Source organism: Scophthalmus maximus, chromosome 19 (genome assembly GCF_022379125.1).
Source record: "Scophthalmus maximus strain ysfricsl-2021 chromosome 19, ASM2237912v1, whole genome shotgun sequence".
NCBI classification, from domain to species: Eukaryota; Metazoa; Chordata; class Actinopteri; order Pleuronectiformes; family Scophthalmidae; genus Scophthalmus; species Scophthalmus maximus.
The window spans coordinates 10,127,137-10,141,626 of record NC_061533.1 but is presented as its reverse complement, the minus strand read 5'-3'; the positions used below and the strand labels follow the sequence as shown (position 1 = coordinate 10,141,626).

The window sequence follows — 14,490 nt, the reverse complement described above, 5'->3', positions numbered from 1 at the left end:
ACCCCTGCCTCCCAATCATCTAGCCTGAACAGAGAAGCTGCTCTGTAAAGCTGAATATCGGCTTCTTTATAATATGGTGACATCATAACGACTGTGAAATTTTCACGGATTCATAAAAGAAATAATGTTAAAGAGAGGCGTTTGTTCTTTAGCCTGCTGCCATTGATATGAATAGCAGAAACACATTTGTGATTAATTTCGAGAGCACCACAAACCACGTCCACCCAAATAATCATACAGTTTAATCAAATACGAAAGAGTTTCACCAAAAATGGTTTATAGTTATCGCAGGATTGTTGTTCTAGACAGCGTCAGTTTTGGATGAGTGGACCTAACATGCGAACAACTGGGTGTAAGTAGCCTGAACATATTGCTGCAAATGGGAAATCGGTTGGAACATTGCGTGAGCAACATTATGACACAAAACGAGAGCACGAGCAATCGGAACATTTCTCCAGGTTTAATTGACTGAGACGAATTTTGCCACCGACATCGCGCATGACCACAAACGTCACACTTAACGCTTTGAATGCTGGGAAGCATATCATCTGAAGAAACACAATACCCCGACCGACTCAAATGCACTTGTTCACACACACATCTGTGAGTCCCCTCCCCCCTCCCTCGGCCTACATCAGCCTCTGCCTCCTGAGAACCATGAGAGACAAGGTGCAGACCAATTACCTCATACTCAGAGCACGCTGTTCATTTTTCGTCTTTCATTACTGCATGCAGCGGCACTGCATCAATGCAATCAAAGGAGACAGCCCCGGTGGTCAGACAGACTGCCTGGTAATCAGGATATGTACTGACACAACCAAGAACACACACACACACTCGTAAATAAGCACAGAGACATGTACATAGACATCAATGTGCAGGTACATTTTCTGTCTGTCTGTCTGTCTGTCTGTCTGTCTGTGTGTGTGTCTGTGTGTGTGTCTGTGTGTGTGTCTGTGTGTGTGTCTGTGTGTGCGTTTGTGGACACTAATGCTCGCACACAAAGGCACCGATGAATCCGGCAGATGTATTTGCATGGTCTATATTTGCAAACACACACGCACACAAATGTGAGCACACAAAAGATGAAAACACCCTCATAAAGAGCAGGATATTGGAAGCAGCCGTGAAAAATGATCAAGGGGTTTGACATCAATAACGGGACAGCTCTCGCCGCACAGGATGCAGCTGCATCCAAATTGGACATGCAACTCATTAGAACTGCTGGAGGTGGACACTGGCTCTCCGCACAGAGAGGCCATTCAGGCACACAACACGAGGTGGATAAGAAGCTGGTTTGGGTCAATAAAGCAGCTAAAAATGTAGGCGGAAATGCACATTGGTTTTCCCATCATCCACGAGTTGACTGTTGCTGCATCTCCTCAATCGTTGAAGTGTTTTTCACCTTTTTCTTTTTGCACTTTGCAACAATCAAAACCTCATAAGGCTAACCAGCTCCTCACACCGTTACGAGTCACGGGAGTCTATGGTTCCTCTGTCCGTCATCTCCCTTCTCCTGTCCGACATCATCTTTGCAAGTGCAATGGAGGGCAGGATGCAGCTTGTCATGTCGTTACATATCAAGCTTACGTAAGTCCATCAAAAAGCTAAAGTGAAACGAAGCAGTGCTGAGGATGTTGTTAGATGATGGAAGATGACCTGACCTCAAGAGGGGCAATGTTCGCGTACACTGCTCTTTAATATCAGACTAAGCCTGGAAATACGCAGACTGAAAAAGCTATTGTGTGAGAAGCAGCCAGAGGAAAACGAAGGGTGAGAGAGGATGTAGAGAAAAGGTCAAACATTCTCTCCACTTTCTGGGCAAGGGAAGAGTATTCGTTTAACCGAAGTTTCTTCAGAGCATTGTTTCTTACCCAGATATCTACTGTAACAGGAATCTCTCAAACACAAAGACAGACGTCTATGGCTCTGCAGTTATTTCAGAGGCCGAAAATCAAAAAAATCAAATTCTCTTCAGTGCTTTTTCTACCACACATAATTCATACACTTGCAGCACAGGTGTCTTGCCCAAGGACACTTGACACAGGGACTGGAGGAGCCAGGGTTGGAACCAGTGAACCTCTGGTTAGTGGACAACCCACTCTCACTCTTGAGCCACAGTCCCTGATAGCTAGAGATGTTGAATTTCAAAATAAGACCATTTCATTGTAGCTTTCTTAGCAAAGACAGAAAATATTGTAAATATATTGCAACCATACACACTGGTTTTGAATCATTTCTTTCTTTCAGCAATATGCACTTTAATGTAAACAGAAGGTGTATAAACGTTGTCTGATGATAAGCAGCAATTATAAAGCATTAAAAGCAGGTTTTGTTTTTTTTCATGTGTGAATTGATGTCAACCTACAGAGACTGTGAATTAATGGAGTCGAGGCACAGATGAGGAACAGGTAAATGCATCATGACTTAAGAGGGTTGTACTTTCAATGACACTTTAATGAGATGAGACTGCCAACTAAAATCAGGCAGGGCCAATGGATGTGCCATGCATCATTAAAGGATCTCACCTCGGGCTAATAAGGCTCTCTCAGAGAAGATGATAATGACAGCTCTTGGCCACATCGAACCATCAGTTTGAGTAGTGATTTTTTTTCTCTCTTTTTCTCTCTGGATTATGGAGAATGGAATTGAAAAGACGGTAAATGAAGCCAGTACATCTTATAACGTCTTAACCTCCACCCCATCAGCTCAACTCTCTCCATCCTCAGGCTGCTCTGCTGAGGCTTTGGTCCAGCCGCGTGCATCAGAGCAGCTCCCCGGTTACCGCTTTCTCTAGTAGCAATCAAGCCACAGTTCTGGTGGTGATATCAGCAAAACTCAGCTAAAGATAATGAAGGTGTGTGTGCAAGAGAATTATAAGAAGGGGAAAAAAGTGAAAGTGAAAGTGGGTAAAATAAAATGCCAGGAAGGAAGGAGACAAAGAAGGAACAGTCCACCAATAAGAACCACCTCTGAAATCGGAAAAATGTTGCTACTGGTAAAAGAACTGAAATGAGCAGAAAAGTCTGTTTTACACCCTCCATATCCACTATCCACACTCCTGTATGTGCACTTAAGGGAACAGGGTTTAAAGTACATGAATGGCTGAAATGTTGAAACTGAATCTTTCACTCATTTGGTTGAATCAAAAAGATATCACCATATCAAAAGGCGTTTGATGAGGCCCTGCAGCTGTGGCCTCTTCAACTCAAATTCATTCTGATCATCATCTAATTAAAGCCGGCGGTGCAGTGACTGCTGCCAACACACCTTCATGTGTCTGGACCTGTTAGATGCAAATGATTATCAATATGCACATAAAACTTTATTTGAGCTCATAGCTGAACAGGGCTGTCCCACAGATCAATGTGCTTCAGGACCTAACGACAATCCTTTTCAAAAGTATCACTGCTTTCAAAGGTACAAATAAAGAAAATACCTGCGAGCAGAACTGGAGGCAGTGTTATGTGTCCCCACTGGTTTTCAAAAGGGGTTACAAAATCTGACATGAAATGGATGCAAGCCTGAATGACCTGAATGTTTCTGCCATTGCACTGAGTTTGATGATCACGGCTTGAACAAAATGAAGAGTGGAGGAAGGAGGCAGAAACAGAAAGGCCACAGAGATCCCAAGGAGCTTGGAGAGACTCACATGCACGAATTTGGAAACATCCACTCACAAACACTTTTCAAACCCATCCAAGTTCCAAGTGGTGGGTTTGTGACCATGACCATCTGACAGTATATTCCGAATTTGACAGTTACAAGATTATACGTCCGTAGATGTGGTAAAATCAGTCATTTCGCTAGCTCATGTGACAGCACTTGTAGCTGTGTGCAACGACTGACTCACACAGCATAGGGCCGTCACTTTCATCTTTGAAATGCAATGACCTGTTCAAATTAAAAATATACAGTCCAAAAAATGGACGTAGTTGCCGGGTCTTGAAGGAAAAGCCAATGCGAAGGTGCCTGAAGCCTGTATTCTCGGAAATGACCAGCAGAGGGCGACTGGTTGCAAAATGACTCTACTTCTCACTTGATTTATAACATCAGTTAAAATCTTCCTGAGGAGTTAATGGTCTCAATCTCTAGTTTCACGTCTTCTTCAATACAGCAAGATGGTGATTTTTTTTAAATTGTGGCCTAATTTTGAGTAAATAGACAATAAAGCACCACAGCGTGGATACAGCTTGATTGACAGCTGGCCTGTCCAATCGTTGCATGGTTGCAGGTGTAGGTGGACGAGATCTCCCTCGGGGTCCACCCCTCAATTCTACGTTAGGGTTGCCACTTGATTTAACCTCAGGTAAACCAAACAGTCCGACTGACACTGAGAATAAGTTCCACACTGTTAAGAGTATTGACGCTATGTTAAGACTGTTTGATCGGCCCAAGACTTCGGACTCAGTGATACTACCTGTGCACCATAAACCTTTAAGATCAGGGTTTAAATGTGTCCAGAGATAATGTCTAAATTATCTAAAATGATGTTACTTCTGACTGAATGTGACTTGATGTAGTATATAATTGAAGTTGGCAAATTAAATCTTTCCAGAGAATTACACAAAATAATTTTTATAGACCCCATTTGGGTTTTTGTTATATCTTTACAATAAAAGGGTTCCTGATATAGCTGAGTTTTGAAGAAAGCTTTTGAGCAGTAAAAGCTTTTGTTTGAGGTTATGCAGTTCTTCGTAGTACGTCTGCCTCTCAGTGGAGAAGCTTTTTTCAGATAATCGATGACTGCCGTCATTCAAGGTCAGTCAATAGCCACTAAGTTCATGTACATTGTACGACACAGTGTAGAACATCAGGAGTTCTATTAATAATGGATGGCAGTGTGGCACTAATGTATTTATAATTTCCAAATTAATCCAGTTTTGTTTTATAACTGCACATGAAATGCAATGAGTGGATTACAGCAGTAACCCTGGGGGAGGGCTTCCTATTCCTTCATAAGTGGAATATTTTAGTCGTTGGATATGAAATACACTTCCAGCATCTGAAACTATATATATTTTTAAATTCTTCCTTAATCCCCCTCTACCTCACTCCTCCTCTCTCTCACAGTCTCTCTCAGTCACACAGTTATATAATCTTAGTTTTCTTATTCATCTCAGCCAACACTGACTCGGCCACTAGCTGAGAATTCAAAGTCAAAGCTGAGTCATAGAACCAATGTCCTGACTAATCTCTAATGGTGAGAGGATCGTGCAGAATGAGTGTAAATGCAGTGTGAGTGTACATATGTGTGTGTGTGTGTGAATGCAAAAACATGTGCATGCAATTGATTAGACTGAATCTGTCTTTGCAAATGAAAATGCCTGCACTGTGCTAAAGTGGTTTGTGGCCAGCTCTGTTGGCACAGTGGCAGCGGGGGCTCTGCTCAAATGCTCATATGTATTCAAATCACAGGCACTATTCTCCTGGGTGGAGATCAGTGTTTGAGCTGATAAAACCTGGAGAATCCTCTACGCTGCACAGCAGGACGGCAGCCGCAATCCGAGGCCACCTCAAATGAATCAAAGGCAATTGCTTGAACAAAGCTAACACCATGAAAACTTGTTAGGAATGTATGGACCATGGACTGGGAGGCTGGGAATACAGAATAACAACACTACAGGCAAAATGGCAAACCGATTGTTAATATACACGTCATCTAAAACCACAGCCAGAGGTAGTTAAAGAGCCATTTCCCCTGGAATACCCACTTAACATTGCCTGAATGTTCTGTAGTTAACTCAGTAGTAAACACACCGATGGACAAATCACCTCATATCTAATTTGTATCAACAGAAAAGTTAAAAAGAAAGAACATCTTGTATTTGAGCCACTGGGGCGGTTGGGATTTCAGGGCATTTTGTTAAAGAACTGCCTCGGATGAAGTCCATCGACTGCCTTGAATAAATAAATGGCAAAGAGAAATGAGAGGGAGCAGCAAGGACATACAGTACAGTAAGAAGAGATATAACCAGGTGAGAAGAAGAGAGTCATGCTCGGCCTGGTTTTGCACCACTGAGTTTGGCTGAAGGTTCTCCACCCCCACACTCTCCCTCTCTGCTGCCCCTGCCTTCTTACCTCCATCGCACCCTTGCTGCATTCATTACCCATCAATCATCAATCATTCATCCGGCTTTACATCCATCCATTACTCATTTGTCCAACCTTCCAGCCATCCCAACCAAAACTCCCTCGTCGGATCACTCAGCCGTTGGAGAAGCACTGGCATCAGCAGCACCAGTCCCGGCCACCCGTTCTCCGCTTGCTGAACGCTCCCTCTCGTGGTTACATAAAGAGACCCTTGCACTGTTGCAATGCAGCATCAGACGTTGTTGTGCAACAGCATTAAAAATACCTCAGGGTCAGTGAGGAGGAAGTTAAAAACAGGATATCAACAGAGCTATTCTGGTGGAGAGAAAACAAAAAACCTAGACTTTGCGAGTGTTTGGGCTGTCTGTCACTTGAAGGTGAGAGAGTACACCATTCAGCCATTGCTTTATATTGCGCGTGCCTTTGTAGAGATGAGAGCAGTCAATGATCGCTTTTCATGTGCACCTTCATTGTCCAAAAAGGAAGCAGACATGACTCTTGAGTAATTAACCTCCTGCCATATTGTATCACGAGACTGTATCACAATTAAGAGGCAAAATCGAGCCATTTCACCGTGTTTATTTTCGAAACCCACCAAGTATATAATTTCTCTCCAAAACAGACGTGTGTGCAAAGTTTGGGGAGTTTTCAATGATGCTGACGCCATCAACAATTCATTGAAAGACAGAAAATACATTCAGTGCATTGTCCTTAAATATGTAAGCGTGTTAGAGCACTAAAGTGCATATATATTGTGTATTGGTAACAATGTGTCAGTATTGCTAAAAGACAGCTGCTCATACTGCAAATAGAGAGTCACGTACATCTAATATGAAGGAATTATTATTACTTACTCCTTTCTATCAGGCAAAACTATCACAGCCATAAATTCTGCATGTTTCAAGTGCTAGTATACCTTGACTGTTGCTAAAAAACACACCCCATCCTAAATATATCCCTTCATAGCAAGGCACAATGTAATACCGGATCTTAAATGTGTTGTCTGTCAACACACCCAGTTTTGCAATTCCATAAAGAAACTCATGCTTTTGCTGCTGTTGGGATAGTTGGAAGTGCTGCAGCTTAGGTTGTAATAATCCTGGCAACAATTGAGTAAGAACTTCCACACTCTGCTTAAAAACCTCTCAGACAAATGAAGCCCTGCTCAAATATGTATGGCTTTCAAAATTCCATTAACCATATTCATATTTTGTCAACAATGGAGGCTGTTTCGAGTTAAAATGTTGCCGCATAACCAAACCATTTTGCACTTAACTCCAGAGAAAGTCATTACCGTCTATTAACCCCCCCCCCCACAGAGAGAAAAATAATTTTAAAAATCTGCTTTATGTCTGTGCAATCAAGATCAGATTCATTCATTCATTCAGAAAAGACAATCAGCGTTTGGGACGCATCCTGCAAAGTGTTCTCAAAGTGATTGTAAAACAATTTGTCTGTGGTTTTCACGCTGTTGTTCCCATAAGAACAGAGAAGCGGTACATCAGGCCAGTTGGTCCAAGGAGAGGGATTGTCTTGTTAATGAAGTGTGGAGTGGAGCCACTGAGGGCTGTGTATGTCACCAGATTTACAGCGCAGCAGCCCTGCGATTCCCTGCAGCTGTAAAACAATGAGGAGGTGATTGGAGTAAATTGCACTGCAGTTGTCAACCTCCCGAAAGCCTACAGGCATTTGATGGTGTGTCTCTCTCTCACAAACAAATTGTCTCTCTCCCATTCACTTGCTCACACATGTGCACATAAACACAGCCATTTTTCTCCGAACCTCCCACGCTCTCTTTATCTCTGTCTGATATTCTGTCTGCCACTTGTTTTATCAAATGTCAAGACGGAACACGGGTACACGACTAAAAATTCAGTGTCTTTCCCCACCTTTGCTCTCCTGCCACCCCAACAGTCATGATGCAAAGACAAATAGACATTTTACATCCAGATTCACGTGGAGAAAAAATTCTTCAATGTAGACAGCATGTGCATGTAAAGGCCAAATAATGTCAAACGTGGGCTGTGAGGAATGCATGAGCAGAAACAGAAAAGTGGTTTGTCTAATTTTCAAAGCCAAACACCAGAATACATGTTAGCAATGAGATTAAATAACCTAAGGATAACATGACAAGTCTGACAGTGGCTTTATTTTAGCATTAACTCCCAAGTTTTGCCCCCAAGCTAATAAAATATCTTTTTTCTTTTTTTTTTTAAAGTCAGCACCGCTGTGAACGACTCTTTTGGATGAATGCAGCGTTCTATGGCCTGGGAACATGAACGCTCTCAGGGTTTGGCAGCACAGAACATATTCAACAGAAGTAATTCATTGTCAGTTTTCGTCTGTGATGGAATTTTTCAAATTTTAAAAAAATCCTTCACAAAGAGTATTTTGTATTCAATATAAAGTCTGGGTGTGCATTAAGATATTTTACGTATAAGGAAAGCAAATCAGGAATAGAACGAGCTAAGAAATGATTGACACAAGTGGATATTACGTGATACCAAAAATCACATTAACCGCAGAGAGAGCAGGCGTGACTCTTTCATGTAAGAGTGATCAGTGGTCAGAGACTATTGAAAATGATTTCCCAACCATGAAAAGAATGAAAGCCCTCCCGCTGACTATGCTGGCATAATGCTATTTTCTTACCTACAGTATACGTCGTCATTTCATCAGTGCCAGTTGCAGACATTTAACAAAAGTGACTCTCTTGAATACCAGGCTCACTTGTCCCACAGTCATTCAAAGCAAATCTGGGCATCACAACAGCAGAGAGAAAACCCAAGAACGAAAGTGTTTCTGCTGCTTAATATAGAACTGTGAGAAATAGCTTTTCTGCTTAAAACGGCACACGAGAGATCGATGGTGGTGTCTAAAATTACATAATCTGAATTAACAACCACATAAAAACCATCTTTGCACATACACACACAGGCGCGCTATAATTTAGCACACAGATAATTAATTCAGAAAATTTGAATAATACAAGAACGCAGAGTGCCTTTAAAACGCAGAGTGCCTTTAAAATTGCAAAAAGCTATAGGTGCCATGGGACATCGTATATCCCCTGTGCTATTAGCACCATCAGTTATAAGAAGCCATGGGGAAAGAAAAAGCAAAAGGGGGAGCAGAGCAGTGATGATAAATGCAAAAGAGAGGAGAAACAACGGATAAAATAAAACATTTAAATGGGGCATTACAAATGGCAAAAAGAAGACCGAATAGCAAACGAAGAATATGAAAGGAAACTGGATGTCACTGCCTATGATCAAATAAAGATTCAACCTCGAGGTAGAAGCAAAAGGTGAAATAAATAAGATAACTGGAAAGCAGCAGAGTACATCATTTCTGAGAATGTGAGAATATGTGAATTTTTGAATTACATCATGAGACGACGATCCAGATGCCAGCAGGGAGGTGTGTAGTGAAAGAGATTAGGAGCAGAGAAAGTGGAACGCGGGGCATTCAGAGAGAAAAAGAGGCAGGGGCAAAATGGAGAGGGAAGAGAAATGGAGATGAGTTGTAAAAGAAGAAAAAAATGGAGGAGACGAGAATGCTGAGCGGTGAGGAGGAAGGGAAGTGGCGAACTGAAATGGTTAAAGGGGAGGAAAAATGAGAGGGAGAGAATAGATGTGAGACGAAGCCGGGGCAAAAGGCGTGGGCGAGTGCAACAGAGGCTGATAGACAGCCAGGAATAGAAGACTAATTAATAGTCAAAAACTGCAGGCAGGTAGGTGTGAAGAGGAAAAACCACAGCAAAACGGAAATGAAAATCGTGATGGATGGATTCCTACTCTATCTACCTAACAAGACAGGCAGCTTTGGGGAATAATCTCTTCAGATACTGCAATATTGTATATCGCACAGAGGTAAAGGCAGAGGCAGATAGAAAGGGGGAGGGCAGAGGAAAAAGGGGGGGGGGGGGAGTAAGAATGGGTAACACGGGGGGGGGGCAGACATAAATCGAGATTAAGGTGTACAAAGAGGAAGCGCAAGAGAGAAACTCATTATCCAAGGAGATCTGACACGACTAACCTACAAGGCAGATTTGATCACGCGCACTCACACATTGAGGCGAAAGCATTCAACTAAAACCGCAAACAAAGTTGAATTAATCAAACGGCTTAGCACACTGCCACCTCCCTCGCTCCCTCGTGTTTCGACAAACACAGGGCTGACCTCCAAAGTTTGCCACGGGTGTGGTTTTAAACCACATGTTGTCTGACAAAAGCCAAACACACACATGCACCTGCCCATTCAGCGCCGCATCCACCAACACAACACACGGACAATGCAGCAGCTACCAATGCTGCAGCCTCTATCTGCTCATCTCGTTCTCACCATGTGTGTGCGACAGTGAAGCGCCTCTGTTTGTGGATGTTATTATTGAGCAGCATGCGGCGAAGAAGACGCGGCGAGTTGCGTGGAGAAAGGCGGGGGGAGATGGTGGAGGGCGACCGCCGGTGTCCCCGTTGCCTCTCCGGCTGCAGCAGGTTCTCCCGCAGGATCTTCACCAGGTCTTCATTCAGGCCCGAGTGTTTGGGCATGGGGGGCACTGCCAGGGTGTCCTGGTGGGTCACCCCCATGCCTGCCTGCTGGGCCATGCCTGCCCCGGCTTCACCAGCACCAGCAGCAGCACGAGCCAAGCGAATGAACAGCGAAGGCAGCCAAGTTATATCAGAGATGAGGCAAAACAACACAGGTGCTTCCTTTCTGCGAGAGTCACAGGATTTCCTCGAAATTTTTCAATCTGTAAAAAAAAAAAAAATCTAAAAATCTAAAAATCCTCTGGATGATAAACTAGAAAGCTTTGCTCGAAATTCCTCACACCAGCAGCTCCCTCTCTGCAAAAGCAGAGGAGATAAAGAAAGAAGAAAAATCCCCGGTCCCTTTCTCCTTTAGCGTCTTTTAAGAAGCCAGCCAATGAACAGAAGCACTGAGGGCTGCTGCCTTTGTCTGCTCTGCAACGCTGGGTGTCTGCTGTGAAAGTGCATGAGAGAAGATAAGGGGAGGATGGAAAAAGGATGGAGGGAGGGGGGGGTTGCAAGAAAAAAAAGGGAATTCCGTCTATTCCAGTCCTTTCTCCCCAAGGCCTGCTGGCAAACTAAAATACAGTCCGGTGAGATCACGACGAACAAGAGTTTAGCTGAACTAATTCAGTCCATTCGAGCCCAGAACAGCACGGCTCTGACTGGTAAAAGACAAAACCTGTGGTGGTTCAACAGTAAAAAAAAAAATAAGCCACAGCCCAGTATGTTTCAGTCCAGCTATAGGCTTGGTAGAGCTCCGCTCCATCCAGTCTAAGCAATGTATCCTGCCGTCCTCTGGCTACACAGAGACACTGACTGCTGACTGCAGCCAGTTTATAAGCTACTGATCCCTTGGAGCTGAGCGAGCGTGAGCATGTGTGAGCGGGTGTGTGAGCGGGTGTGTGAGGGGCGTGTGTGAGGGGAGCGTGTGTGTGTGTGCGGTTTGCGTGCGTGTACAACAGAGAGTAGGAAAAACAAGAGGGTCTGAGGAGAGATATGGTGAGCTTGAGTACCACTGTGAAAAGATGTTGCATGCATGCATGCATGCGCCTGAAAGTTGAGGCGTATGCAGCTGTGAGGGTGCATTTCTGGATGCAGCAGACCGCGCTAAAAGCCCCCATTAGTTATTGAGTAACCTCGAATCCAGACTCAGCCTGAGAGGACATCCCTAGAAACAGCAAAAATGATCCCATGCGTATACCAATACGTATTCATTTGCACAAATTTGCATCTACCATCATCAGACAGCCAGCACCATCTTGCCTCCAGTGCCTGCCACTCCCTATCACTGTATTGGTTTTTCAAATGAGGGGAGACATGCTGGTAAGTATGTAAACAGCTGGACTGCTGGATCTAATATGCTGCCCTCTAGACATTTTCCCTCCTCAGCCTAGCAACCAGCAGCTTATCTTGAATGCAGAGCATACCTGCCTCTAACCAGCTTTTAGTCATTCTACTATCAACCAATAGAAACCTTTAAAGACACACCTCCTCTATGTGTCAACAATTTAAGTGTACTTTGCCATAGACCTATACCCAGCACACACACACACACACACACACACACACACACACACACACACACACACACACACACACACACACACACACACACACACACACACACACACACACACACACACACACACACACACACACACACACACACACACACACACACACACACACACACTTCTTTCTTACTTCTTAATAATGTCTGAATCGTCTTGCAGAAAAACGCAGAAATATACGATTGAAAATGAATTGTCGTTTGGCGTTGGCTATTCTCATGCATAAGCAAGCTAGTGTGTGGCACTTACTTAAAAATTTGAAATCCACTTTTACATTCCTGTGATGTAGGGAAACAAGGCTAAGAGCCACAATGACTGATATGATGTTGAATGCTAACATTTGCATTGCAACGTGCTCACAAAGACATTGTGCTAAATTGGTATTACGTTTATGGTCCACCATTTTCATTTAGCATGTTAGAATGCTAACATTTGACCGCGTAGCTCAAGCTGGTGGGAATGTCATTGGCTTTGTATGTAGCATAATTCGCAGGTGCCAGGAAATTTTACTCTTAAACAACAAAATGTCAACTTGTCAATGGCACTAAATTAAAATTTCAAGGGATCTCAGGGTCTAAGAGACATTATCCAGGAACCATGGATTTGTGTTTCAAACATTTGACATGTGCCCATTTCTCTCAGAGATGTGGAGATGAAGATTTTATTGGATCAAAAGGCCCAAGACATTTGACCTGCAAGTCAAGTAGATGAAAAGTAATCTCCAAAGTCATAAGCATTCTTCCTCGGGGGGAACACAATCCAAGTGTGTTGGGACAAACTGTGGCATGCGCTCTACTGAGTGATATTCTAGTTTGTTTGTGAAAAAGAACCATTATCTAAGTACTTTTACATTTCTCATAATAACATACACCATCTTGTACGGTGTTATGCGCTGTTGCTTCGCCGTAGAGCTGTGCACAGCTCGCTGATTCACTCAGCCCCTTCCTACCCACCCAACAGAGACAGCTACTGCTACAAATTTCTGTGGAAAAAACTGCCTCCTGTAGAAACGCACAACCGCTTTATCAGCAGTCTAACATCAATTCAATGCCCCGATGAAAAATGAACGTAGGATGTTGCAGAAACATTCTAGAAAAAAAAAACACAGAGCAGGTGAGGTGTGAAGAGTTTGATATTGATTGGGGGTGCTGAACCTCGCTGGATGAATTGGAAAATCTCTTAGTTGCCTAAGATGTGACATTCGTGAGACTGTTTGGCCTGTCACCATCATAATGGAAGCCTCCTTCAAAGGCAAGCTCAGTCAGACACTTTGAGCCATGACAGCAATGGAGGGCAGCTGACAGCTTGCAATTAATCATCACCTTACGATCGTCAGGAGAGAATAATTCCATCCTTTGAGAAAATGTTTTACATAAAGAAACACATCAGTACTATCATTTTATGCCACAATGCCTCGCATGTACCTCTGTCTGTTCTGTCCTGTCGTCTGCTACCTGTATTACTGCCCGTCTCTTTGTCTCCTTTTCTTTGTAAAACAATTTTTTCTTGAGGCCTCGCTGTTGCTGCGCGTGACGTCTATGTGCATTTCCCCTTGGTTACCAGGGGCAACATGGATGGAGAGGGACACGTGGATTTGTCAAGAACTAAACACTGGAGGAACAAAAGCAACAAAAAGGAAGCGGATCTGCAGGACAAGACTGAAGTATATGCTGACACTCACACAGACCGACGCCACCCAAACACTGGCATTCACAGAGGATTCACCAAAGGCAAGATGTGAACCTAGTCTGACCACTTCTTCTTTTACACTATTTTTTAAGAAAGAAAAACTGTGTGATTTTCACTGCAGTCTCCTGCAAAGAAAATGATACTTATTAACTTGTATCAATAAGCCACAGACATTCCCCAATTTCTTTCTTAAAGGGAGCGGACATACATGTGTCAGTGAGGTCAGTCCAAATGTCCTCCAAAAATATACTCAATCCAATTCACTGCAGTCCAATCTAACAAATATACAACATTTCTCAACAAAAACTTCTGCTTCATTTTGTGTAGGAGTTGATGATATAGTCTCGAGCCTTGTGCATTATGTACTAGCCTGAAGGATGAGGATAACAGCCGTGTGATTCATATTCAATAAGCAGACAATAAATGAATATACCAGTTAAACTTCACCATACACTGAAGGAAAGTGGATATCAGAGTATTTATGTTGTTTGCACTCACCTCCATGCTAACTATACAAACATATGATGTTTTGTCTTAAATGCATTTATTTCCAGATAGATAACACTTAGATTGTATAGATAGCCTACTGATAGTACATTGAATCT

General features: G+C 43.1%; 1 protein-coding gene across 5 annotated transcripts in view; it reads right to left on the bottom strand.

Annotated features, from left to right (window-relative positions):
* Positions 1–14,490, bottom strand: part of pde4d (phosphodiesterase 4D, cAMP-specific) — a 147,461-nt gene that overhangs the window by 70,936 nt on the left and 62,035 nt on the right. The window contains exon 1 of one of the 5 annotated variants that reach the window (XM_035639781.2): positions 10,438–11,051. The exons of the other annotated variants lie outside the window; for them this stretch is intronic. Within the exon in view, the coding sequence (XP_035495674.1) occupies positions 10,438–10,700 (263 nt within the window). The 5' untranslated portion in view covers positions 10,701–11,051. Of the gene's footprint in view, positions 1–10,437; positions 11,052–14,490 lie in introns of those variants that run through there. 5 annotated transcript variants of the gene reach the window in all.